The sequence below is a fragment of the Choloepus didactylus genome, chromosome 1 (genome assembly GCF_015220235.1).
Source record: "Choloepus didactylus isolate mChoDid1 chromosome 1, mChoDid1.pri, whole genome shotgun sequence".
NCBI lineage: Eukaryota > Metazoa > Chordata > Mammalia > Pilosa > Megalonychidae > Choloepus > Choloepus didactylus.
Genome location: NC_051307.1, coordinates 229,393 through 257,168, shown reverse-complemented (window position 1 = coordinate 257,168; position 27,776 = coordinate 229,393). Strand labels below are relative to the sequence as shown.

The following is a 27,776-nucleotide window of genomic DNA, read 5'->3' as shown; positions in this document are numbered from 1 at the left end:
TATAACCTGAACCTACATGTCTGCATTAAAAAGAAGAAAGAACTAAAATTAAAGACCTCACATAACACCTGGAAGAACAGGAAAAACAACAGCAAACTAATCACAAAGCAAGTTACACAGTACAGCAGAAATAAATGAAATTGACAACAAAAATACAGAGAGAATCAACAAAACCAAAAGTTGGTTCTTTGAGAAGATCAATCAAATTAACAAACCCTTAGCTAGACTGACAAACACAAAAAGAGAGAAGATGCAAACAAATAAAATCAGGAAGGAGACGAGGGACATTACTACCAATCCCATAGGAATAAAAAAGATCATGGGAGTACTAAGAACAATTGTATGCCAACAAATTAGACAACTTAGACAAAATGCACAATTTCCTAGAAATACACAAACAACCTACGTTGTCTCTAGGAGAAATAGAAGACCTCAAAAAAACAATCACAAGAGGCTGAATCAGTCATCAAAAACTTCCCAACACTCCAGGTCTGCAACCGCTGAAGAAAGGTTACTTTTCCTGGAAGTAATGTCAGTCCAAACAGCATGTAATCCTGGGAATATTTGTTCCCAGAGGCAGGAGGCCTTTAATTCAACTGGAATTAGGCTTTATATACAGTGAAAGAATTGATATGAAGATATGACATGATATGAAGATAGACATAAATATTTGTAAAATAATAATTCTGAATATTGCTTAAGAATAATAAAGAAAAATTCTTAGAGGGAGAACTTCCAGGAAGATGGCAGAATAGGAGAGACACAAACTTCTCCCTGGTGGAATAACAAGAGAAAAGGCAGAAAACGACCGGGACTGCAGTTCCAGGGTATGAGCGGCCAGAGAAGGACCACTACAATATATAGGGGGACGTGGTTGAAAGAGCAGAGAAATTACGTGTCAAAGGATGGGGGGAGTTTATTCAACTGGGACAGCTACGGAGCAGGGGAGGGAGGAGCTCTCCACTCCTGCAGCTCATCTCAGCAGTCAGCTGGGAACAGAACCCTTCTCAGCCCTGTGGCCAGGAGCTGCCATGAGGGGACTAGGGAACCAGAAGACCTGTGTTGGCCACACACAAAACATGTGGTGCATTTACTCTTGCTCCATGGAAGCCCGGGGTGTGCATGGGCCAGAGGCGGGGATAAGGGAGGGAGCTACACGGAAGCACCAGGAGCCCCTCCAATACCCAAGAGGCTGGAGGGTGCACAGCGGACAGGGAACAGGACACATTTGATCTGGAGGGTGGGATGTGCAGCCCCACAGCCCAACAGTGATCCACTCGGAGGCCTGGGAGTCACCAGACCCACGGTGCCCTTAAGCCAAACTGCACAGGGCACACCCCAACCACCAGGGCTGCTGGTACCCAGCGCACACTGAGAACTGCTGTGCTAACTGGATTTCTACCTCGTTTGGAGCCCGCCCAGCACGAAGCCCAGTCAGGTAAAAGCTAGCTTGAGGGTAAGAGGTGGCTCAAGAGTGCCATTTACTGGGAAGATGGGGAAAGCACACTCTAGGAAGCTCTGGTTCTGCCAAAATTTCACATAAACGTCCAAATGGTCCTGCATTTCCCAAAATAACTCTATTAAGAGAAGCAAATGCCACTAAGTCAAGAGAAAATCACAAAGCATATGAAAACCCAAGAAGATATGAACAAGCCAAACTACCAAATTAAAAAGCAGGAGGAGACACAGAACACAGTACAGTTAATCAAAGAACATACAAACAACCAAAACAATGCCAATGGGTTGGCTACAGACATAAAGGACACTCTGGAAGACCATAAAGAAAAATTTGAAAGAGCAAATAGAAAAATAGCAGATTTTATGGAAATAAGAGTTACTGTAAATGAAATTAAAAATATGCTAGAGACACATAACAGCAGATTTAAAGAGGCAGAAGAAAAAGTAAGTGAACTAGAGGATAAGTAAATTGAATGCAAACGCACAAAAGAACAAATGGTGAAAAAAAATCAAAAAATTTGAAATGGATCTCAGGGAAATGATGGAAACATGAAGTACCCAAATATAAGAATCATTAGTGTCCCAGAAGGAAAGATGAGTAAAGAGCTAGGAAGAGTATTTGAAGACATAGTTGGTGAAAACTTCCCAAACCTTCTAAACAACATAAGTATGCAAATCAAAGATGCCCAACGAACTCAATATAGAATAAATCCAAATAGACCCACAACGAGACATATACTAACAGAATTTCAAATGCTGAAGAGAAGGAGGAAGTCCTTCCGAAACCAGCAAGAGAGAAGCAATTTACCACATACATAGGAAACCACATAAGTCTAAGTACTGAGAACTCAGCAGGCACCATGGAGGCGAGAAGGCAGGTATGACATTTACCATTCTGAAAGAGAAAAATTGCCAGCCAAGAATTCTGTATCCAGCAAAGCTCTCCTTCAAAATTGAGGGAGAGTTTAACATTTTCACACACAATCAAATGCTGAGAGAATTTGTTAACAAGAGCCCTGTCCTGAAAGAACTATTAAATACAGGCTGAGAAAAAAAGGAAAGGAGAGAGAGGACTAGAGAGGGGCACAGAACTGAAGATTATTAGTAAGGGCACAGAACTGAAGATTATTAGTAAGGGCAACTTAAAGGAAAAAAAGAGAGGTAGGGGGAACAGATCTGACAAACAAAAACAAAAGGATAAGACTGTTGGTTCAAGAACTGCCTTTACAGTAAGAACTTTGAATGTGAATGGATTAAACTCCACAAGGAAAATATGCAGATTGGCAAAATGGGTGAATCATATTCCATATGACCCATCAATAGGCTGTTTACAAGAGACTAATCTTAGACCCAGCAACACAAAGGGACTGAAAGCGAAAGGGTGGAAAAAATATTCCATGCAAGCTGCAACCAAAAGAAAGCAGAGGCAGCAATATTAATATCAGACAAAATAGACTTCATATGCAAAGATTTCATAAGACACAAAAAAGGACACTATATATTAATAAATGGGACAATTCACTAAGACAAAATAACAATCAAACTTTATGTACCTAATCAAGGTGATCCAAAGTACATGAGACAAACACTGAAAAACTGAAGGGACCAACAGACATTTCTAAAATAATAGTGGGAGACTTCAATACATCACTCTCTTCAATAGACAGAACAGAGGACCAATAAGGAAATTGAGAACCTAAACAACGTAATAAATGAACTAGACTTAACAGACATACATAGAGTGTTACATCCCAAATTACCAGGATATATATTCTTCTCTAGTGCTCATTCTTCTCTACTGCTCCTCTAGTTCTCCAGAATAGATCATATGCTGGGGCACAAAACAAGCCTCAATAAGTTTAAAAAGACTAAAATTATTCCAAGCACATTCTCTGACCATAATAGAATGCAACTAGAAATCAATAAATAGCAAAGAAACAGAACATTCACAAATGTGTGGAGGTTAAACAACACACTATAAACAGTCAGCGAATCAAAGAAGTAATTGAAAGGGAAACTGGTAAATATCTAGAGACAAATGAAAACAAGAACACAACATATCAAAACCAATAGGATGCAGCAAAGGCAGTAGTGAGAGGGAAATTCACACCTCTAAATGCATACATTAAAATCGAAAGCTAAAATCAAAGACCTACATGCTGATCATTCTCTAGCTTCTTCAGTTTTTCAAGCTAACCCTAAAGCAAGCAGCAGAAGAAAAGAAATAACAAGGATGAAAGCAGAAATAAATTATATGAAAAACAAAAAATCAATAGAATAAATAAAACCAAAAGTTTCTTCTTTAAGAAGACCAATAAGATCGACAGACCCTTAGCTAGACTGACAAAGTTAAAAAGAGAGAAGACCCAACTAAACAAAATCAGAAATAACAAGGGGTACATTACTGTGGATCCTGAAGAAATTTAAAAATAATAAGAGGATACTATGAACAACTGTATGCCAACAAATGAGACAATTTAGAGGAAATGGATAATTTCCTGGAAACACATCAACAACCTAGACTGACCTGTGAAGAAACAGAAGACCTCAACAAATCAATCACAAGCAACGAGAGCCAATCAGTCATCAAAAAGCTTCCTACAAACAAAGCCCAGGGCCAAATGGCTGCACAGGGTAATTTTACCAAACTTTCCAAAAAGAACTGATGCCATTCCTGCTCAAACTCCTTCAAAAAATTAAAGAAAAACTCATTTTATGAAGCTAACATCACTCTAATACCAAAACCAGATAATGATGCTTCAAGAAAGGAAAACTACAAGCCAAAATCCCTAATGGATATCGACAGAAAAATTCTCAACAAAAGAATGCAAACCGAATCCAAAGGCACATTACAAGAATTATACATTATGACCAAGTGGGGTTCATTCCAGGCATGCAAGGGTGGTTCAACATAAGAAAATCAATCAATGTAATACAACACATTAACAAATTGAAAGGGAAAAATCAAATGACCATCAAAGTAGATGCTAAAAAAGCATTTGAAAAAATTCAGCATCCTTTTTTGATAAAATCACTTCAAATGGTAGGAATACAAGGAAACTTCCTCCACATGATAAAGGCCATATATGAAAAACCCAAAGCCAGCACAGTACTCAATGGTGAGAGACTGAAAGCCTTCCCCCTAAGACGAGGAACAAGACAAGGATGCCCACTGTCACCACTATTATTCAACATTGTGCTAGAAGTTCTAGCCAGAGCAATTAGGCAAGAAAAAGAAATAAAAGGCATCCAGATTGGGAAGGAAGATGTAAAACTGTCATTATTTGCAGACAATATGATCCTATATTTGGAAATCCTGAGAAATCGAAGACAAAGCTCCTTGAGCTAATTAACAAATTCAGCAAAGTGGCAGGATACAAGATTAATGCACAAAAGTCAGTAATGTTCCTATATGCTTGTAATGATTTAACTTAAGAAGCAATCAAGAAAAAGATTCCATTCACAACAGCAACTAAGTGAAACAAGTATCTAGGAATAAACTTAACCAAGGATGTAAAAGACCTCTACACAGAAAATTACAAAACTTTACTAAAAGAAATCAGAGGACCTAAATAGGTGGAAAGATATCCTGTGTTCATGGATAGGAAGGCTAACCATCGTTAAGATGCCAATTCTACCCAAATTGATCTACAGAGTCAACACAATTCCAATCAAAATCCCAACAACCTACTTTGCAGATCTGGAAATTACTTATCAAATTTACTTGGAAGGGAAAGTGGCCTCAAATGGCTAAAAACATTCTAAAAAAGAAGACCAAAGTGGCAGGACTTATATTTCATGACTTTGTAGCTTACTATAAAGCTACAGTGGTCAAAATAGCATGGTACTTGCACAAAGATACACACATTGATCAATGGAATCGAATCGAGTGTTCAGAAAGAGACCCTCAGATCTATGGTCAACTGAATTTTGACAAGGCCACCAAATCCACTGAACTGGGACAGAATAGTCTCTTCAGCAAATGGGGCTGGGAGAACTGGATAGCCATATCCAAAAGAATGAAAGAGGACCCCTACCTCACACCCTATACATAAATTAACTCAAAGTGGATTAGAGACCTAAATATAAGAGCTAGTACCATAAAACTCCTAGAAGATAATACAGGGAAACACCTTCAAGACCAACAATAAGAGGTAGCTTCTCAGACCTTACACCCAAAGCACAAGCAACAAAAGAAAAAAATAAATGGGAACTCTTCAGAATCAAAAGCTTCTACACCTCAAAGGACTTTGTTAAAAAGGTGAAGAGGCAGCCAATTCAATGGGAGAAAATATTTGGTAAGCATATATCTATCTGCTAAGGGTTTAATATCCTGAATATACAAAGAAATCCTACAACTCACCAACAAAAAGACAAGTAACCTAATCTAAAAATGGGCAAAAGACTTGAATAGACATTTTTCCAAAGAGGAAATACAAACAGCTCAACATCACAAGGTATGAGGGAATTGCAAATCAAAACCACAATGAGATACCGTTTCACACCTATAGAATGGCTGCTATTAAACAAATGGGAAATTACAAGTGTTGCAGAGGATGTGGAGAAACATTGCTGGTGGGAATGTAAAATGGTAGAACTGCTGTGGAGGACAGTTTGGCAGTTCCTCAGGAAGCTGAGTATAGAAGAGCCATATTATCTGCCAATCCTATTACTCAGTATATACTCAGAAGAACTGAAAGCAGGGATGTGAACAGGCATTTGCACACTAATGTTCACAGCAGCATTACTCACAACTGCCAAAAGATGGAAACAATCCAAGAGTCCATCAACCAATGAATGGATAAAAAAATATGGTATATACACACAATACAATATTATTCAGCGGTAAGAAGGAATAAAGTGCTGAAGCAACAACATGGATGAACATTGAGAACATAAGGCTGAGTGAAATAAGTCAGACACAAAAGGACAAATGTTGTCTAATGTCACTAATATGAACTAATTATAATAAGTAAACTCATAGAGTAAAATCTAGACTATAGGTTACTGGGAGATAGAATGAAGGTAGAGAACAGGTATTGGTTACTTAAAATGTGCAGAATTTTTAATTAGGTTGAATGTAAATGTTTGGGAATGGATAGAGGTGATGGTAGCACCTTACGGTTAGCATAATGAATGGTACTGAATGATGTCTGTCAGGGTGGTGGAAAGGGGAAGTTTAGGGTCGAGTGTGTCACTAGAAGGAAAACTAGAGGATGAAACACGGGACTGTATAACACAGTGAACCCTGTGGTGGACGATGACTGAGATTCACAGTACAAGTGTAAGAATGTTCCTTCATGGACTAGAACACATGTGTGTCACTATTACAAGGAGTTAATAATAGAAGGTACATGGGAAAAATGCAGTAATGCAAACTATGGATTATAATTAACAGCATATTTTAATATTCTTTCAACTGTAACAAATGTACCACACCAATGCAATGGTCAGTAATGGGATGGGAGCAAGGATAAGGGGTACAAAGTTTTTTCCTTTTGGAGTAATGAAAATATTCTAAGATTCAGGGTGATGATGGTCAGTGAGCCACTGACTGTATTTTTTGATACTTGTATGGTGTGTGAATTTATCCCAATAAAACCGCTTTCAAAAAATTAAAAATAGTATGTGTGTGTGCTAGTTGCATGTATGAACCACATACACCCAAACCCTGAGGCAAAACCAGCTGGAAAATGGCAAAAGGCTCAAGCATATGGTGAGTGTGACCAAAGAGTGTAGGGGAATTCGCTGTGCTATTCTTGATATTTTTCTCTAAGCTTGAAATGTTCCAAAATAAAAAGGTAAAAGACGTTATTTGGGGGGAAACTTGAAAATGCCTTTTAATAGTGCCAATGAGCCTGGCTCTCAGAACCTTACATCCATGAACTGGCGCTGGTGGCGCAGGTGCTTGTCCAGAGACGCCAGCTGCTGCTCCAAGGCCAGGACCTCCTCCGCGTGCTGCGCACAGGCCTGGTGCAGGCGAAGCTGGTCTTCCAGCTCCAGCTCTAACACCTTCAGCTGAGTGAGCAGGGCTGTGCGGTCTTTCTCAGCCTGTTTCCTAGTCTCCAAATGCTCCTTTGTTAGACATTCCACCTCCTTCCGTAGACCTAACATGCAAAGAAAGCAGACATGGAGGAAAAATCACCAATTTAGAGTGTGGCATGTCTACCACAGCAGGGAGCTCGAAATGCCCGTTTACTGGTAGCTACAGATAGGAAGAAAGACACCACACAAGACAGGGAGTGCTAATGGAACCCCCAAATACAGCAGGGTACATGCGCCCTGAAAACGGTGGAAACTATCTCCAGCCTCCCCGTTCACAAAGCGTGGTGGCCAGTGGGATCTGAGCACAAGGGAGATATGAACCTCCTAAACCCCACAGCTTGCCTCCAAAGCCGTGTGTGCCTGCTTCCCCTCACTGCCCCTTCCCACGGAGGAACATGTCAGGGCAGACTGGGGCAACCACATCGTCCGCCATTCCACGGCCGTCCCAAAAGCCAAGCCTACAGCCGCACCCTGTGTACTCAACTCCCCACCTAAAGTCAAACCATGGTTGCAAATAACAGTAATAATAATAATTACATCTTTTAAATGAAAATTGCCTCTCATAAAAATGTTTTAAAGCCTGAAAAGAGTACATCTTGGTACTCCAAATGTTGTTAAGAATTCTGTCTTCACGTATGTTCTCAAATATAGAGAAACAAAATGTAACTCTAATCTGTATAGACATGAACATAATTTCAAGTAAATCCCAATGCAGAACCTCCCAATGGCAAATCCCCTCCAATAAAGGCATTTATTAAGTGCCCAGAGCTGTGATGACCTCTTGGAAGAAAAGAGTACGAGTTATCAATAAATCAAAAGTTAATCTAAAACTATCTGGGGAGGTGAGCCCAATCTAGTATATAAACTGACAAGCAAATAGGGATAAAATTCAACCAAAGTGGAAACTATAAATCAATAAGCATCTATAAAAAAACAGGTTTTGTCTCTGATGAATCCTGAAGTATCCGAAGTATCCAAGAATGAAATATTAAATCCATATTTCTATTTACATTATACCTGCTTTCAAAACTTGATTATTTTGGTTTGGAATAATCTGCCCAAAATTTTTATGACAAACTACCGTTACATTAATACATTTTTAATGAGTTTTTATGCTAACATATCCACAAGCCAATTATGGCAAATTAGTCTTGAACATGCAGCTACAACTGTGTTGTCCACAACCTTAAGACATGAAATTAGCCTTGAACATGCAGCTACAGCCACAACGTCCGCAACCCTTAAGATATGAAATTAGCCTTGAACATGCAGCCACAGCCATGTTGTCCACAACCCTTAAGACATGAAATTAGCCTTGAACGTGCAGCCACAGCCGTGTCGTCCGCAACCCTTAAGACGTGAAATTAGCCTCGTGGTATAACTGCAGTCATCATGAGCCATGGTTCCGCTCCGGCAGGACCATGCCATCCTCAGGCCCCTGGTTTAGGCAGAGACGGCTCAAATGCCAGCAGCAACGAGGGCTCCCGTGGCCTTTATGTAAACCAATTCTCAGGCCTGCTTTGAGGCCCGACAAACCGTCAGCCCAGGCTTCAGAGGTCACATGTGGGACACGAGCCCCTCGTAGGAGACCTTACAAAAGACACAGGGCAGGGTCCAGCCTAAGGGCTACCGCACAGCTTTAAGCAGACATCAATTCCTTCACACCAGCACGCCAGTTCTGGATTACAGTTCAGTACCAGGAGTAAGTGCTGTTAGAGAAATGCATCCTTCCAGATCAATCTGACAACTTTGCCCATTTTTATGTATGACTGCTGCATCATTTCACTTAAAGTTACTATCGTTTTCTACACGAGCTCTGAAGTACTTTGCCTCTTTAGTGGAATGATTTGCAAATTCTGATGCAAACATGAAGCATATCAGAAATCAACTCATTCGTTTTTACAAACCTGAATCCTTTTGTGGTACAGTAACAGGAGTGCCTATAAATCAAAATGTACAAACGTTTAACAAGAATAAAAAGAGAAGAATGGATAGCATAGAACAGAAATGGTACGAGATGGAGAAGAGTGTCAGCAGCAAGATTCTGGGAAGCGTCTGGGGCATCAATTGCTAAAATAGTGTCGTTCCATTACTCCACCCATTTATTCTCACGCTGCTGGGATCCTCAGCTCCCAGGGGCAGAGGTCAGTCCAGGGCTGCAGTGACACAGCACTGACACCTGTGCAGAGGCACACGGGCCAGGACGACACAGCCCTGGAACTACGGACACGCTTGGAGTCAGAGTTCATGAGGGCCCAGAGGAGAGCAGGACAAATGACCACTCCCAGAAAAACCCAAACACACATACACTACTTTTGTGAAAACTAAGTGATTTCCTACTCAAAGCCTACATTAGGCACATCTTTTTGTTATTTTAAATAAACATTTAAAATGAGCTCTCATTTTTCATGATATTGACTATTTACATCAAAAGGTTTGGCAACATTTTAAGTAACATACTGTTTACTAAAGATTATTTTTCACTTCACAGAGATAAGAATACATTGACAGCTGTGTTTGACAGGAAAATCAGGCTTTTCCGAGAGAACCACAAAAACAAGCACATGCTTCATCTTACCTAGTACAACCTTCTCAAGGCACAATGTTTTATATAAAAAGTTGTTTTACATATGTGTGCACAAAAAGATCCCTTCTGAACAGTATTCTTGGTTTTTAAAAAAAAAAAACTTAATCTATAAAAATTTTAAACTTCCAGTGAGACAGGGGGATCACTCTGGGCCTCACACACCCCCCCTTCTTGAAGCCCCATTCTCTGGCAATTTCTATTTCTTACCAGCTTCCTTTTCCCCTGCTTCAGCAGCCAACATGTTCTTTTGGTTTCGCAAGACAGAATATTCCTCTTTCAGCTTTGATTGTTCAAGGGTCACCACCTGGAGCTGCTGTTTCAAGTTCTCCAATTCTAGGACAAGGCGCTCCTCTGACTCCTCCTTCTGGCCCAGCGCCTCCTGCAAAGCAGCTCTCTCCACCTTGAAGCCTTCGATGACGCCTGAGGAGAGAGAGCGAGACTGGGCTGCTCCACCCTCTGCTCCGACCATGCAGGACGGTGCAAGAGTCAGACCCACAGGGCCAGGGCACAGGCAGCAGTGAGACATCAGCAGTCTCCCCAAGAACACACTGTAAGAAGCTGAGAGCCCACACACATCTCAGGCTCTGCTCGATGAGCAGTCTTTATCCAACCCAGCAGGGCTAGGGCAGCCCCAGGACAGGGCGACTTGGACAGGGGCAGACAGGCCAGGCCCCAGGAGGTCCTGAGCTGGCCCCCATGGCCTCAGTCCAGAGAGTCCATGTGCCCAAGGAGTATCATCACCACAAAGGCCCCGGTGAGGAAGAGGATGCCCACCAAAGGGCCGGCAAGGTGGTGAACCATCACGGGCCTTCTCGGGAGCACAGACCCCAGGCCAGGCACCCACCCAGGGAGGGGACGCACTAGTCACGGCAGAGCTCGCCTGCCATGCTAGCTCAGCTGTGCCAGGGGTACCAACCCTCCAGAGCCCAAGTGGTTTCTCCATCGCCATGCTCTGTTTCTTTGATAACTTCTGACAGCTCGTACATATAGAGCACGGTACTACTTTACATCCGATTTTTTAAATTCTACTTTGGATGCTTCCCCACTAAGGCTGCCCCCGTCCTTCCATTTCTCGGGAGTGTACCCCAGCCATCCCCATTTCTCACCCATGTGCTGTAAGACCCTCCGTGGGGAGTGGTCCTGGCCCTTCGCCACGCTCACTCACCCTCAGCTTTGTGGAGCTCCAGCATCAGCTTGGTTTTTGCTGCACTTTCTTCATTTAAGCATTCCAATAGCTCCTTTTGCTTTTTAATGACTTGTGCAGTCTCCTCATTTTTACAATTAAATTCTTTCTCAAAATGACAATGAATCTGACGTGCTTCCTCCAGCTGTTAAAATACATTTAAAAGTCAGGATTGCATACTAAAATAACCAAAGGGTATATTAATATCATAAATATTCCACCAAAATATCATAACATTCCACTAAATAGACTTGCTCATTCCACTTGGATTGACTTTGGAAAAAAGGATCTATTCATTACTCCATGGCTTTCCACTTATCCTTAAGTTCTTTTCTAATTGTCTAGAATGTTCTAAAAGGATTAACAGAAATAATTCCTTTTTTAGTGATAACCTCTAAACACAAAAATACTCAACTTAGATTTACAACAGTGCATGAAGTATGTATAGGAAAAAAGGGGCTAATTTACATGTTATCAGATAAGCAGGCTGAGTTGTTGTCATTCAACGCAAACCTGCGTCCTCAAGAACTTTGGTTCAGAGAAGGCTCCTGCTTAAGGGAAGGCAAGTATGGCTCTTGTTGGTCATAACCAGAGAGTAGACACTACACGGGGGGGGGGGGGGGGGGGGGGGCAACAAGCCTCCCAGAAGCGCCCCCAACACCCAGCAGAGGAGCAGGCAGAGAGATGGCCCTCAAGGCCCCCGCTGAACCGTGATGCGCCCACTCTCATCCTGCGTGGTCTTGTCGGCACTGGAAAACCCTCATGAGAAGCACCTGGCCCAGCGTCTGGAGCTGGGACCCCGCTGCCCATCACTCCAGCACTCTCGTCTGCTCAGCCTGTGCTCCTCTGAAGAGGACAATCGCCAGCCAGCGCCGCAATGGGAGAGGAAGCCCTCCGGGGAGGACACAGCTCACCTGCTTGGTAGAGTCCAGGGCCATCTCCAGAAGGCTGTCCACAGCAATCCCAAGACTCTGATAGATCTTCCGAATGGGCTGCTCACACTCCAGGGTGGTTTCTGGGCTCATGAAAAAGCTCTCGCGCACGTGGCTGCTGACCTCAGTCACGGAAGCCATCTCGGCACACTCAGGCCACAGCTGGTGGAAGTCTAGTGGGGCCACATCAAACCTGGGCAATGTCTCATCCAGAGGCTGAGCTACAAAATGACCAAATGCAAACACACACATGCAGGAAGTGGTCAGCAAGCGGCCCAGTGAACGGTTTCTGAAACAACAACCAAACCCACCGACTCAGGTCAAGGGAACTCCTGAGAATGACAATCCTCCTGGAGAATAAGGAGCATTTCCTAAGCAGTTGTGGGGGTTGAAGCTCTGTATACCCCAAAAAAACACATTCTTAAAGCTAATCCACCCTTGTCAGTGTGGACTCATCCTGAGTAGGACCTTCTGATGAGGCGACTTTAGTTAAGGTGTGGCCCAGCTCAATCAGGATGGGTCTTAATCCCATTCCTGGAGTCCTTTATCATCAGACTGAAATTCAGACACAGATGAGACAGAGAAGTGGGGGGAAGGGGAAAGGGGGTGGAGGGGGAGAGAGAGGGGAGAGGGAAGGAGACGGGGAAGCAGGGAGAGAAAGCCACAGGGAGCAGCCAGAAGCTGAAGGTCAGTGGAACCTGGAAGAGAAGAGAGAGGCTGCCATTGCAACGCCATGTGGCAGCGGGGCCCAGGACAGCCAGCAGCCAGTCTGTGGGGAAAAAGCATCGCCTTGATGAGGGCTTCATTTGGACATTTTCCCAGACTCTAACCATAAGCAAATATATTCCCATCATTAAAGCCAACCCATTCCATGGTATTTTCTTTCAACAGCCTAAGAACTAAGACAAGGGCACACAGCGACCCGCACACAGGAGACAGCAAATTCCACCCAGTACAACTCTTCACCATGTTCACAGATCAGCTCTCATCTATCTGAGTAGCAGGCAAAGAGCCAGCAGCGGCTAACTCAGCAATGCCGAGTCTCAGGCCCGGCCTTGGAGGAGCTCCTCTCCCCAGGTATCCCAAGACTCCCACCCACAGGGAGCATGAAGGCCCCTGCCTCCTCAGCTGTCCTGCCTGCAGGCTGCCTTCCAGCAGGGCCGAGCCATATTCCACACTGGGACTGCAACCAGGCACTCCAGGCTCGCTCACAAAGCCCACTCTTTCAGTAAAAGCAACAGAGAGCTTCCCCAACCACCCTGGTTCAACGCAATCACTAGATACAGGAACTCAGGCAACCACAAAAGGCCAATGTGAGAAGGACACAGCGGCCAGCAGCCGTCCCCCAGGCACTCACCTGTGGATGGGCTCTCAACCCCTGGCCGCACGCTGGACTGGCTTTCTGTGTCCGTGGCGCCCACATCACCGTCCAAACAGAGCCCCACACGCTCACTGATCTGGCTCTTCATGGCAAGTGCAGCCTTCAGTGTCTCTCCGAACAAACTCAGCAGCCTGTGAAGCGCATCCTGGAGAGCTTTCCTGAGAAAGGAGGGCAAGAGAACTGAGGACACACATGCTGATCTGCCGGCGCCTCCGCTCCAGGAGGCACTGCCCCAACTCCGCCCGGCACGTGCAGCAAGGACAGGCGGGAGTCAGTGTGCTGTGGGGAACTGTCACGCACCCCAGAAAAGGCCGTGCTCTTTCAACCCCTTCCTGTGGGTGCAGACCTACTGTGGGGGGACTTCGCTTAGGCTATTTCAACTGTGATGTGACCAACCCACAGAAAGATGAGAAATGCCCAGAGGCAAGAAGCACCCACAGGAGCTGGGAGAGATGGGAGAAGGGCCAGCAGACATCGCATGTCAGGGGAGCCTCGGATGCCAGGAAAGGCCCTAAAGGCACACAGCAAATGAAAAAACATCTACTCAAGAAAATCAATGAAAATTCTACAAGAAAGGTGAAAGTCTGTGGCACTTGAACCAAGACCGCTCTCTCCCACTTCCCTCCCAGCTCAGCAAAACTCCACTTGAACTGCTGCAGCCAAGGGCACTGCAGCCTGCCCCCGGGGGGGTTTCTCCCAGGAAGGGAAGGACCTGCGCTTCTCACCCTGCCCCAGGCGCCTGTTTCTGAAGTAAACTCCAGGGGACTGCAGTTGAAAAGTGGGGTCTCCCCTTCTGTGCCCAGCCCCCGAGTCTGGAATGCGCACAGTCCTCTGAGGACACTGGGGTCCCAGTCGCCCTGACTCTGGCCTGTGCAGTGGGGGTTCCACACCAGGAGAGGCAGCCAAGAGCCCCTCAGGCTGCCACCTGCCCCTCCTGAGGGCTCAGCTCAGAGAAGCGCCAGCTCCAGAGCCCTGGCTCAGAGATCTTTCCTGGGGGTAAGCAGGCCACGAAACAGAGCTCCTGATCTCTTCCCAAAGGAGCTGACTTCATGTGCCACGGAGCATGGAAAAGCTTGAGCTCAGTGGCATGCTCAGGACAGGGGAGGTGATGGCGAAAGGCAGCCGGGAGAAGATTCGAGGGTTTAATGAAGACGCAGCCCAGACTGCAGGCCAGTAGTTCGTGGGAGAGAACTGGGGGATAACCAGGGAGGAGCCGAGGACAGAACAAACATCAGACATTTCAGAGGAGTGCGTTGGTTTGTGGAGCTGCTCCAGGGCACTGCTGAAAACAGGAGTGCTTGGACAAGGCGGTTTCCCAGTGTTCTGGGAACAGTGCCTGCAGGGAGGGAGTGGGGAGAAAGGAAAGAAGGGTGCCCCTTCCACATTCCTCCGTCTCAGCATAGCAATGTGCTCCTGCTCTACCAGGCTGCATGCCAGTAACTGTGGGCACACGGTCCACAGCTACGCCCTCGGCAGAAGGCACATCTGGCAGGACTGCAGCTCACAGAGCAGGTGCAACACAGGAACAGAACAGATGAGCGTCGCAGACAGCAATGGGCACAAGGACAAGGGGCAGAGCGAGGGGCAGCACAGGACTGCAAGGCAGACGTTCCCGCACAGGTGACACCTGGAAAAGAGCTGAGGGCAGCTCGGAGACTCCAGGCTGCTATTAAGAGAGAGCCAGGGGGCTCCTGGAAGAGGGTCCTGGGCTGGGAGTGTGGGCATGGAGGCTGTCGGCGGCTGCAGGAAAGCAGCAGTCACTGTGAGCCCAAGGGCTGCAGGGCCTGCCCTGCCGGCCACAACCCGGCCGCCCCAGCCTCCCTGCTGATCCTCAAAGATGCCGGGTGCGCCAGGCACCAGGGCATTTGCAGCTGCTGCCCCTTGGCGGTACTGCCCATACACCCATGGCTCACTCACACCCCGTGCCCACCCCACAGGTGGCGCCGCTGATTGCCGAGCCCGTCACCCTCCTGCCTGGACTCAGCCACACGACACAGGAGAGTCACACCCAAAGCTACACAGCACCTGCACGCAAACGCTGGAGAAGGCTGGAGAAAGGAGCAAAAGGAGACCTGGCCCGAGATTCCCACTCAGGGACGGCATCTCAGCACCGTGAAGAGGCCAGGGATTCAGCGCAGAGCACCGGTCCCAACCCAGCTTCCCAGCCGTCCTGGCCGCACCCATGAACAGCAGATGCTGCTGAGGGAGACGCAAGGTGGGCAGTTCTCAGGGCACGCAGAGTGCACCGGACACAGCACATCAGTGCAGACAGCAAGACAGGGCCCAGGGCAGACCCAGCCCGTACCAAGGTCAGTACCTGAGGCGAGGAAGGAACACCCATCTGCGGGAAAGGCCGAGCTCCTCGGGGTGAGGCGCTGGGCCCATTGCTCAAGCAGGCAGAAAGAAAGGAAAGAATTTCCTGACATCACACCAAATAAACAACCAAATAACCCCAGCATTCAAGACTTAGGTGAAAAACAAAACTGTACAGCTCTGAGTTGACGTAGCGGGAACGTCCTTGTGGGGCCCACCTGGGGAACGGCCTCTTAACCAAGATGTCACCAAGTGGGACCAGGAGCTGGCAGGTGTTGCGGCTGCACCGCGGGGCCGGCCTCCAGCACCAGGCCTCGGGGCGAGGGGATGCGCAGCACGGGATGGGGACAGGGTCCAGGAAGCAGCCACCCAGCAGGGACAGGGCCAGACATCAGCACACAGGCCACGGAGAAGCGCACCAAGCAGCAGCACCACAGAGCAAATCAGGGCAACGCAGACCCAGACACGGACATTGGTGTCAGCCCCTCCAACTGGCAAGTGGCCTGGGGCATGAGGAGACGAAATGCCCCAGCTGTACCCATGGTGGGGGGTGGGGGAGCAAGCAACCAGACACAGGGATTCAGAATCACAGCAAGGCCCAGAAAAGCTCAGATACTCGAGCTGGTGCCCGGACTCCATGCTTGGCGCACACCCCAACAGCACACACACACACGGGCACAGCACATGCGGTCTCATGCCCGCAGTGCTGCCTGTAACCCCAGAGCCAGGAGACTGGAAACGCACCACGGGACAACACAACCGAAGCTTCCACAGCAGGAGAACGTGAACACATCAGGGTGACAGGCGTCGGCAGGGACAAACCTCAAACACACACTCGGGGAAGCAGACGGAACACTGCGGGAGGGCACAGCTGGCAGAAGGATCGGGGAGCCAGGGCGTGAGCAGCGAGGCTCCCGAACCCTCGGGCCTGGGGCCTCTGGGGAGGTGGGAGGGGAAGAGGACAGTGCAGGGCCCAGCAGGGGCTCCAGCAGGAACACCTTTTATTTTAATTTAGAAAGATGTTAACAATTGGCCAAGCCAGGTGGTAGGTACACAGGTTTTCGTTACACCGCTCAGTATTTTTTCCACATCTAAGGCATTCTTGTAAACGAAAGGATCGTGTGGGCACGCAGCTCCAAGGGCGTGGCGAATACACAGGAACCAGCGCCATCCTGCGCCCAGCGGGCGGGCTCACCTTTCCCGGTGCGACAACACGACATCGGACTTCAGCATGGATATCAGGTTCGTTCCCTCCTGGTTTTCTCTCTCACGTCGCTGCTGCAGTTTCTCAAGCTCAGAATGACACTCTCTGATTTCATTACTTAAGGATAAAATGTGGTCTTTTAGCTGTTGGAAAAAATGTTTATACTTCAGTTAAAACAAATAAACTGCTGTTAAGAAGCATTCATCGTAACGTTCGTGGTTACACCAAATAAGAACGTGGAAGAAGAGGAACAAGGTGGCAACTAGAGGTGATCACTCATAAGGCCTTCCCTCCATTATCTGTCACCTCCCCACTCCTGCTGCCGGGGCAGAGGAGGACACTCTCCAGAGACTGCTCGCAGACAGTAATTTAAAATAAAGTCCCTACATCTGATCATTCAGAATAAAATGAGCAGCCAGACAAGCAAATCGAGTTGGCACATGGGGGCCTGGCAGCAGGGTTGCTGGTGAGGATGTCGTGCCCCCAGAGTTGGAGGCCAGTTAGTCTCCGAGCTACAGGGCGCCTCAGTCCTGGGGCGCCAGCATCCCCCTGCCCTGGTAACCACTGGCAGTGACTGAGCCAGTCGAGCAGCAGCCCAGCAGATGGAACAACAGAGCAGATGTAGCAGGCCTCGCCAGGCACGCAGCCCGTGCAGACAGCAAGCAGAGAGCGCAGCTGCTGAGGGGCAGGGGGCAGTGCCTCGAGCAGCCCCTGCCTCCAAGTCAGACCTGCTGGGAGCCTCAGACCCAGGATGCACCCAGGTGCATGGACTCCACCAGCCGGCTTGGGGAGAGGGCAGGTGTGGGGGATGCAGCAAACAGAAACAGGGAGGCCAGCACAGGGTCCATGAAATAATTTCACACGTAAAAAAGAAAATCATAGGCCAGAAGAGAGAGAAAAGCATGATTCTGAAATCAATGTACTACAAGAAATAAGCAAATTGTAAACCCAGCTTCACTTTGGTCCTCAAAAGTGAAGAAAACAGGGACGCTGTAAACCATAACTTAAGGCAGACTACCCCACAACAGACCTGGGAGTATTAAAGAAGGTGGAGTGAAGAAGCAGAGAAATTCAAATTCCAAAATGGTCAACAATGAAAAAAATGACAGAGAGATACAGATGATGGATAAACATGCCCCAAACACTCCTGGAGGCCTAGAACTGCACCCCCCAGGCCCTCGAGGCAGGGCACAGTGGATGGTGGTGAGAGGCGGCACTCAGAGGACGGTGGTCAGGGGACAGTGGCCAGGAGGGGTCGGGGCAGGGATGCATTGCCAGGGGTGGCCGGCAGCCCAGGCCTTCCTGCAGAGCCGCCTCACCCAGGGTTGGCCAGAGGGGTGAGCACACAAAACCGATAACCGCCGGCCAGAAAAAACTGACCACACCAAAGTCACAGTGCCAGACATGGGCCCCGTCAGTAGCTGGCAGATCAAGGGAATCTAAAGAAAGACAGACAATAAAGATATTAAAGTTTAAAACAGCACAAGGAACTCCGTCTGGGGGGAAAATAGTACTGAAAAGTCACAAATTGATGGCTCCAGTCTTCAACAAGGAAAAATAAATACATCCCAGCAATCCCAGAGGAGTAGGAGAATCAGATTTCCAGAGTTATGACAACATAATACTCATAACCCAATTCTCAACAAAAATTACAACACATACAAAGAAACAGTTAAGTAGGGCCCATTTACAGGAAAAAAAGAATAAGCCATAAACCACCGATGAGGAAGCTCATATACATTGGAACTACTAGTCACTGTCATAAATACGCTCAATGAGCTAAAGGAATCCATATTCAAAGAACTAAAGGGTATTAGAAATACATTGTTCAAACAAAATAAAGAGACAGAAATTTTAAAAAGGAGCCAAACAGAAATTTTGGAGCTGCAAACAACAGTAATTCAAACGAAAAGCTCACTAGAGGGGATTCAAAGGTAGATCTGAACACTCAGAAAAAAGGATCAGCAAACATGCAAAAAAGACAACTGAAAGCACCCAGTGTGAGAAGTGTAAAGAAAACAAAATTAAAGAAAACTTAAGAGACCCTGAGGGACTGTGGAATGCCCTAAAGCACACAAACATGTGCATCACTGGAATCCCAGAAGGATAAGAGAGAAAGCGGCAGAAAAAGCATGTGAAAAAATAATGGCCGAAAACTTCCCAAATCTGACGAAAGACATAAAATATTCGCATGCAGGAAGCTCCACAAACTGCAAGCAGGACAGACTCTAAGAGATCTACACAAAGACACAGTATAGCAAAACTGTCAAAATCCAAAGAAAAAGAGCATTTTGAGAGCAGCAAGCGAGAAGAGACTTGTCACATACAAGGGATATCCAATAAGATAATAAAAAATGACTAAAATATATATTAAAAAGGAAAGCTGGGAATCAAAATGGTACACTACAAAAAAAAAACAGCTAAAGATTAAAAAAAAAAAAAAAAAAGGTAGCAAGAGAAAAGACATTGAAAAAAAAGCCACAGAAAAGCCGAGAGAGAAAAGAGAGACAATCCAGAAGTTGAGAGGACACACAGAAGCAGAGAGAAACTACACAAACAGAGAGGAAGCTAGTGAAGCCAGAAGCTGGAAGCCATGAAACCCGGGAGAGAAGGGAGAGATCACCAGATTCATATGCCTCGAGGATCGCTGGTAGCTAGTCTTCAGGGAAAACCATCACCTGTTGATGGCTCAATTTGGAAATTTTCACGGCCTCAGAACTACAAACTTAGATCCTGAACTTCCAACTATTTGCCAAAAGTCTGGTACATTAATAATACACCCAGGGACTGAAGCTGCTAATTTAAAAGAATTTATCTTAGATTCTCCTATTTATCCTCCCACAATCATCATTACTGACAGCACACGGAGGCAAGCTAAGGACATTTTCTATAAGAATTCCTTGTTCCGACTTCCCAAGCAAGGTGGTTAAAAACTAGTGTTTCACTGATGGTGGGACTGTATAATGATACAGACACTCTGGAAGTTAGTCTGGCAGTTCCTTCAAAAACTAGATATCGAGTTACCCTTCCATCCAGCAATTGCACTTCTCGGTATATACCCAGAAGATCTGAAAGCAGTGACACGAGCAGATATCTGCACACCGATGCTCATAGCAGCAATATTCACAATTGCCAAGAGATGGAAACACCCCAAATGTTTTTCAACAGGTGAACAGATAAACAAAATGTGGTATATATACATGATGGAATACGACACAGCAGTAAGAAAGAATGATATCATGAAACATAAGACAACATGGATGAACCTTGAAGACACAATGCTGAGCAAAATAAGCCAGGCACAAACAGAGAAATATTCTATTTTACCACGAATGTGAACACTGTGAAAAACGTAAAATAAATGGTTTATATGTAGTAGAATGTAGGGGACCTAGCAATAGACAGCAAGTAGTGAAGTAGGAATGATAATCTAACAAGAACAGGTAAGTTATGGAGGGTAAACTTAATGTTCTGGGAATGCTCAGGAACAATTACGGTTTGTTAATTTCTGGGGGGTATGGTAGGAACAAGTTTGCAGAAATGTAGTTATTTGTTTTTTCTTATTCCTTTGTTTTGGTTTTGTTTGAAGTGTTTTTTTAATTTTTTGATAAAGTTAAAAAAAAACAATGAATGAGTGTGGAAAAAAAAGTAAATGAACAATGGGAGGAGGGGAATGGAATGTTTTGCATATTCTTTTTTATTCTGATTTTTATTTTATTTTTTGGAGTAAAAAAAATTTGAACATTTTTTGGAGTAAAGAAAATTTGAATCTTTGAATAGATTGATTATGGTGATTTATACATCTCAATAAAATTGCATTAAAACAAAATTTAAAAAAAACAAAAACAAAAAACCAGTGCTTCTAGTTGGTATGTAATTCAGATGCAACCAACCAGTCGGTGCCTTGCTGCTGCACTGGAGCGCACGGCTGCTGCGCTTTCCATCCCAGAGACTCTGCTTCAGCCTCTTCACACATCAGGCTCCTTCCAGCTGCAGCAGGGAGCTCAAGCTCACCTCAGCAAGGAGCACCTTCCGAAAAATGGATTATATCCTAAGCCCATGCCAAAGAACACAAACTCAGGAAAATGGAACTGTTAATGAAGAGTATTAAAATTTAGTACAATTGTTCTTAGGGTGCTAGTTTACAGCTGACAATACCAAGTTAGGTATGCAGACACTTTGGCTCTATGGTTTTTGATTGTCTATAAGAATGAGAGTTGCATACTAATCTTGCCCAGAAGAAGGAAGTAAACCAAATAGCCATAAAAATAAACAAAAAATTCACTGACTCTGAAAAGCACGATTTTCATATTGCATTTTTTTAATACGCTGCGAATACATTTTTCAAATCTATAATTTAAAATGTAATTAATTGTCGAGCTGGGTTAGAAGTTATTGATTATAAAACGAAAGGAAATTGTTGTGCCTCACGGAACAGTATTGCTTCCACTGACATTTATAGGCCATTAGATGTAGACCTGTAATCGAGAGTACCTACATCAGCTTACAGTCTCATACGTGAACTTCATGGTTTAAACTAAGTAACAGAAGAAGATCATGATAAACCAGTACTTTAGATTAAACTTATTTCTTTCAATAAAACAGTAAAACAATAAAAATAAATATTCTTTAGGGGCTAAATCTTAAACTTACCTGATGTGATTTTAACTGTTCTGTTAATCACCCTAATTTTAAGGGGTGCATGTAATATGATATAGCACAATTTTCATTTGCATTCACTTTGGATAAGTTTTGATTTTTCAGTACTCACTGAGCAAACTTATTGTTTTGATAAAATGGTTTTATCCAATTTTCAGATTTGTTAACAACTAAAATAGAATATAATACAACTGTACACCTTTTGGCAAGAAGAGAGGATTTTGTTTTGTTCTTATTTATAACTTATAGAGTTCCCAGCATCCAGTCTTTTAAATTGTAAGGAAAACCAAAACATGCAATTTAGCAATTTAACAGCAGGTTTGACATGTATTTTCTGCATGTGTGTGTGGTACATGAGTATGCACCAATGGCTATTTTCAACAGTCATCATGCTCGGGGTTTTTTCTGTTTACTGTTGACCTGGGTAAGACTTCTTTTAAAAGCTGTAATGCTAGTCACAATTACAAGGCTAACAAATTTTTTGAAGAAACTATGCAGAAATTTTTGTTAAATGTTAAAAAAAGTTAGGTTTCTGTCTTCTATCTTCGATTTTTTTTTTTTTTTTTGGATTTAAAAACTAGTTAGCTCATTTATAGCTTAAAACACTCAATATCGAATATTCACCTAGGTATAATAGACAATAAGTAATATATTAATGTATAATAGTTTCTTAAATGACTTAAAATCATTTTGCAATAAATTTTTTCATGTCAAAATTAAATTTCATAGATCTCCTTTAGCTATTCTTACTGCCTGTTTTAAAAGAAAATTCCTACATTTTGTCTCAAAAATTCCTACATTTTGTCTCAAAATCATTTATGTCTCAAAATTTTTACTTTAGTTTGTGTTGAAATCAAGAGCAAACTAAACCAAAAGTTACTAGAAAGAAGGAAAGAGTAAAGATTAGAGATAAATGAAACAGAGAACAAGAAAAACAATAAAGAGAACCAACAAAACCAAAAGTTGTTTTGGAAAAAAAATTCAATAAAATCAACAAACCTTTAGGCAGACTGACAGAGAAGAAGCAAAATAGCTAAAATTGGGGACAAAAGTGGTGATGTTACTACTGACCTTACAGAAATAAAAATGGTAAGAAGGCACTACAAACAGTAATTTGCCAACAACAAATGAGAAAACCTGGATGAAATAAGACAAATTTGTTGAAACATATAAAGAAGAAATAGAAAACCTCAAAAGACATGTAACAAGTACAGAGATTGAATCAGTCATCAAAATCCTCCCAAGAAAGGAAAGTCCAGGACCAGATGGCTTCACTGCTGAATCCAACCAAACATTGAAAGACTTAACACTTATCCTTCTCAAATTCTCCCAAAAGACAGAAGGGAAGGAAACATTTCCTAACTCATTCTATGAGGCCAGCATTGCCCTAATACAGAAGCCACTTAAAGACAACACAAGAAAAGAAAATTGCGTACCAATATCCCTGATGAATATAGACGCAAAATTCCTCACCAAAATACTGGCATACTTTATATAAAGAATATTAAAAGAATCATACAATATGACTAAGTGGAAATAATTTCAGGAATGCAAAGATAGTCTGATATAAGAAAATCAACATAATATACCACTTAATAGAATGAAGAAAAAATAACCACAAGATCATCTCAATTGATGCAGAAAAGGTGTTTGACAAAACCGAACATTCTTTCATGCTAAAAACACTCAGAAAACTAGGAAGAGAAGTGTTCTGGTTTACTAATGCTGCCAGAATGCAAAACACCAGAAATGGATTGGCTTTTATAAAAGGGGTTTATTTGGTTACACAGTTACAGTATTAAGGCCATAAACTGTCCAAGGTAAGTCATCAACAATCGGGTACCTTCACTGGAGGATGGCCAGTGGTGTGCGGAAAACCTCTGTTAGCTGGGAAGGCACATGGCTGGCATCTGCTACAGAGTTCTGGTTTCAAAATGGCTTTCTCCCAGGATATTCCTCTCTAGGCTTCAGCTTCTCCCCAAAATGTCACTCTCAGTTGCTCTTGGGGCATTTGCCCTCTCTTAGCTTCTCTGGAGCAAAAGTCTGCTTTCAAAGGCCATCTCCAAAATGTCTCTGCAAACTGCAGTTCCTCTCTCAGCTCCTGTGCATTCTTCAAAGTGTCCCTCTTGGCTGTAGCAAGCTCACTACTCTGTCTGACCTTATGTAGTGCTCCAGTAAAATAATCAAGGCCCACGCTGAATGGGTGTGGCCACACCTCCATGTATCCAATCAGAGTTATCACCCACAGTTGGGTGGGGTGCATTTCCATGGAAACAAACTAATCCAAATGTTCCAACTTAATCCCCACTAATACACCTGCCCCCACAAGATTGCATCAAAGAACATGGCTTTTTCTGGGGGATATAATATATACAATCTGGTACAAGAAGGCAACTTTCTGAACATGATAAAAGGCATTTATAAAAAAACTATGGCAAAAACCATACTCAATGGTGAAAGACTGAAAGTTTTCCCCCTAAGATAAGGAATAAGGCTTTCACCACTGTCACTGAACACTGTGCTGGTAGTTCTAGCCAGAAGAATCAGTCAAGAAAAAGAAATTAAAGGCATCCAAATTGGAAAAGAAGTAAAACAATCCCTTTTCATAAATGACATGATCCAATATAAAAAAAATCCAAAAGAATCTACAAGAAAGCCACTAGAACAAATAAATCAATTCAGCAAAGTTGCAGCATGCAAGATTAACATGGGAATATTAGTTGTGTGTCTATATACATTGATAAACAATCTAAAAGGATATTAGGAGACAATTCCATTTACAATAGCATCTAAAAGGAATAAAATATCTAGGAATAAATATACCAAGGAGGTGAAAGACTTTTTTCTGAAAATACAAAACATTCCGAAAAGAAATTAAAGAAGATCTAAATAAATGGAAAGACACCCTACATTCATGAATTGTAAGAGGTAATATTGTAAACATATCAATACTGCCTAAAGTAATCTACAAATCAATGTAATTCTTATAAAAATTACAGGAGCCGTTTTTGCAGAAATGGAAAACATGATGCTCAAATTCATACGGAACTTCAAGGGGCCCTAAATAACCAAACTCCTTGAAGAAGAACACAGTTGGAGGACTCACATTTCCTGATTTCAAAACTTACTACAAAGTGACAGTAATTAAAACACTGCAGTACTGGCATAAGGATAGACACACAGACCAGTGGAACAGAACTGAGAGTCCAGAAATAAACCCACACATCTTTGGCCAGCTGATTTTTGACAAAGGTAGCAAGTCTATTCAATGGAGAAAAATGTTCTCCTCAACAAATGGTGCTGGGACAACTAGAAATCCACATGCAAAAGAATGAATGTGGAACCCTACCTCTCACTATATACAAAAATTAATTAAAAATAGATCAATGACCTAAATATAAGAGGAGATACTATAAAACTCTCTCAAGAAAACATAGGGATATATCTTTAAGACTTTGTATTAAGGAGCAGACTCTTCGAGTTTACACCAAACACACAGATAACAAAAGAAAAAATAAACTGGACCTCATCAAAATTGAAAACTTTCAGCAAAGGACAGTATCAAGAAAGTAAAAAGAAAACAGAATGGGAGAAGATATTTGGAAACCATATATCTGATAAGGGTTTAATATCCAGAATATATAAAGAAATCCTACGACTCAACAACAAAAAGACAAACAACCCAATTTTAAAATGGGCCAAGGATTGGACTATTTTTCTCTGCAGAAGATATGCAAATGACCAATAAGCACAAGAAAAGATGCTCAACATCATTAGCCATTAGACAAAAGCAAATTTAAACTACAATGAGATACCACTTCATACTCACTAGGATGGCTATCATTAAAAAACAGAAAACAAGTATTGGTGAAGACGCAGAAAATAGGAACCCTTGTATATTGTTGGTGGGAATGTAAACAGGTACAGTTTGGCAGTTCCTCAGAAAAGTTAAACATAGAATTACCATACGACCTGGCAAGCCCACTCCTAGTAGTACAGACCCAAAAGAACTAAAAGCAGGGACTTGGACAGACACTTTCACAATGATGTTCACAGTGACACTGCTCACAACGGCCAAAAGTGGAAGCAACCCAAGCGTCCGTCAACCAGTGAAGGGAAGAACAAAACACAGTGTGCCATCACTCAGCCATCAAGAGGGACGAAAAGCTGGCACATGGTACAACATGGACAAGCCTTGAAGACATTCTGTTGAATGAAGTAAGTCCACAAAAGGACAAATACTGTATGATTTCTCATACATGAGAAACTTAGAATAAGAAAACCAGAGAGACAGAAGGCAGAATAGTGGGGACCAGGTGCGGGTGAGGGGATGGAGCTGCTGCTTAATGGGTGTGGATTTCGGTTTGGGATGATAAAGAGAGTCTGGACACAGACAATATTGAAAGTTATACAATGTTGTCAATGTACTTAATTGCACAGAACTGTCCACTTAAAATTGGTTAAAATTACTTTTACATTATTTATATTTTACCACAATTAAAAATAAATTAAATTTTAAAAAAGGAATATTAAACAAATCTAGCAATACATGAAAATTATACCCAAACTGGTTGTATCACAAAGATATAAAGTTTGTTTAATATTCAAAAAATCAGTTGTGGCTCATCATATTACCAGATTAAATGAGAAAAATCATATTATCTCAATAAGTACAAAACGGAGCTATTAAAGCTTAATATTCATCATGATAAAACCACTCACAAATTAGGAACAGATGGAAAGTCCCTTAACCTGAAAAACATAATCTAAAACACTGACAGCAAACATTTTTCCTAATAACGAAATGTTGAAAGCTGCCTGTTAAGGTCGATCACAAAGCTCAGCTGCATTCCTATACTTCAATACCAGTTTCAAAGTAAGACTCAATTGCAATCTCAAGCACCAAAACAGAAATCTAACAAAAAGTCCAAAGCAAAGACTCTTCATCAAGAACAAGGATGGGCAGCATCCAGACGTCCAGACGCGTGGCTCTCAGGACCACCCCGCCTTTCACAGGAACGGTCAAGCTGCTCAGAGGCCCCCGAGAGTGGCCAGTGCCCGCCCCCCCCACCGGCATCTGGGCGCTGCACCCGAGGGCTGGCAGTGAGGGCGGCAGGGAGGGCGGGGGACCCAGTCACCTCACAGGAAGATGTAGGTGGCTACCCCACCTCACCCCCCAGCACAGGGATTAAAAACTCAAATCCAAGAGGGAAAACGGTGCAATTTTTACAAGGAAATCTTGGAGAATGCCTATATGAAACAGGAAAACATTTCTTAAGTAAGGCACAGACAGCACACAACTATAAAGCGGGAAAAATGTGATACTGCTCAATTCATCAATCAAGAACTGTTGTTTATCAATCGATGCCAGAAAGAAAAAAATAAACAAAAAGAAACACAACTTGGAAAAAAAATCCAGAATATATAAAGAAGTCTGATAAGTCAGTAAGAAAAAGTCAATTATTTTAAAATAAAGATACAGCCATTTCATAGAAGAAGAAACATAAATAGGCCATAAACATGTTAACAGATGCCTGATCTCATTAGTAAATAAGAAAATGCAAATTAATACCATCAGGCGATACAGTTTCATAGCCACAATATTGGCAAAAATTTTAAAGTAGGAACATTCCAGGTGTTGGCAAGGCTGTGAAGTAAAAGGAACTCTCACATACTGTTATGAGGTATAAATTGGTACAACCACTTTAAAAAGTAGTCTGGCATTACTTGCCAGGTTGAACATGGGTAGCTACTTCTCGGTGTGGAGTCTCGAGAAACGCCTGTACATCTGTAACAAGAGGCAGATGTACAAGAGCACATGGCAGCTTTATTCACAATGGCATAAACTGGAGACAAGCCGAAGTCCACTAGTGAAGAAGGAATAAATTGTGGTATATTCGTACAGCAGAACGCCATTCAACAATGGAAATTAATGGATCACAGCTTCTCAGGCTGTCATCAATGAATCTCCCAATCAAGGTTGTATGAAAAGAGGCAATTACAGATTCCCCCTG

General features: G+C 43.4%; 1 protein-coding gene and 1 pseudogene across 1 annotated transcript in view; one reads left to right on the top strand and one right to left on the bottom strand.

Annotated features, from left to right (window-relative positions):
• Positions 1–27,776, bottom strand: part of PCNT (pericentrin) — a 179,207-nt gene that overhangs the window by 78,170 nt on the left and 73,261 nt on the right. Inside the window, 7 exon segments of the mRNA XM_037829956.1 lie at positions 7,336–7,565; positions 9,411–9,443; positions 10,298–10,510; positions 11,256–11,418; positions 12,188–12,426; positions 13,563–13,744; positions 17,095–17,246. Of these exon segments, the coding sequence (XP_037685884.1) occupies positions 7,336–7,565; positions 9,411–9,443; positions 10,298–10,510; positions 11,256–11,418; positions 12,188–12,426; positions 13,563–13,744; positions 17,095–17,246 (1,212 nt within the window).
• Positions 19,788–21,221, top strand: LOC119509613 (annotated as a pseudogene).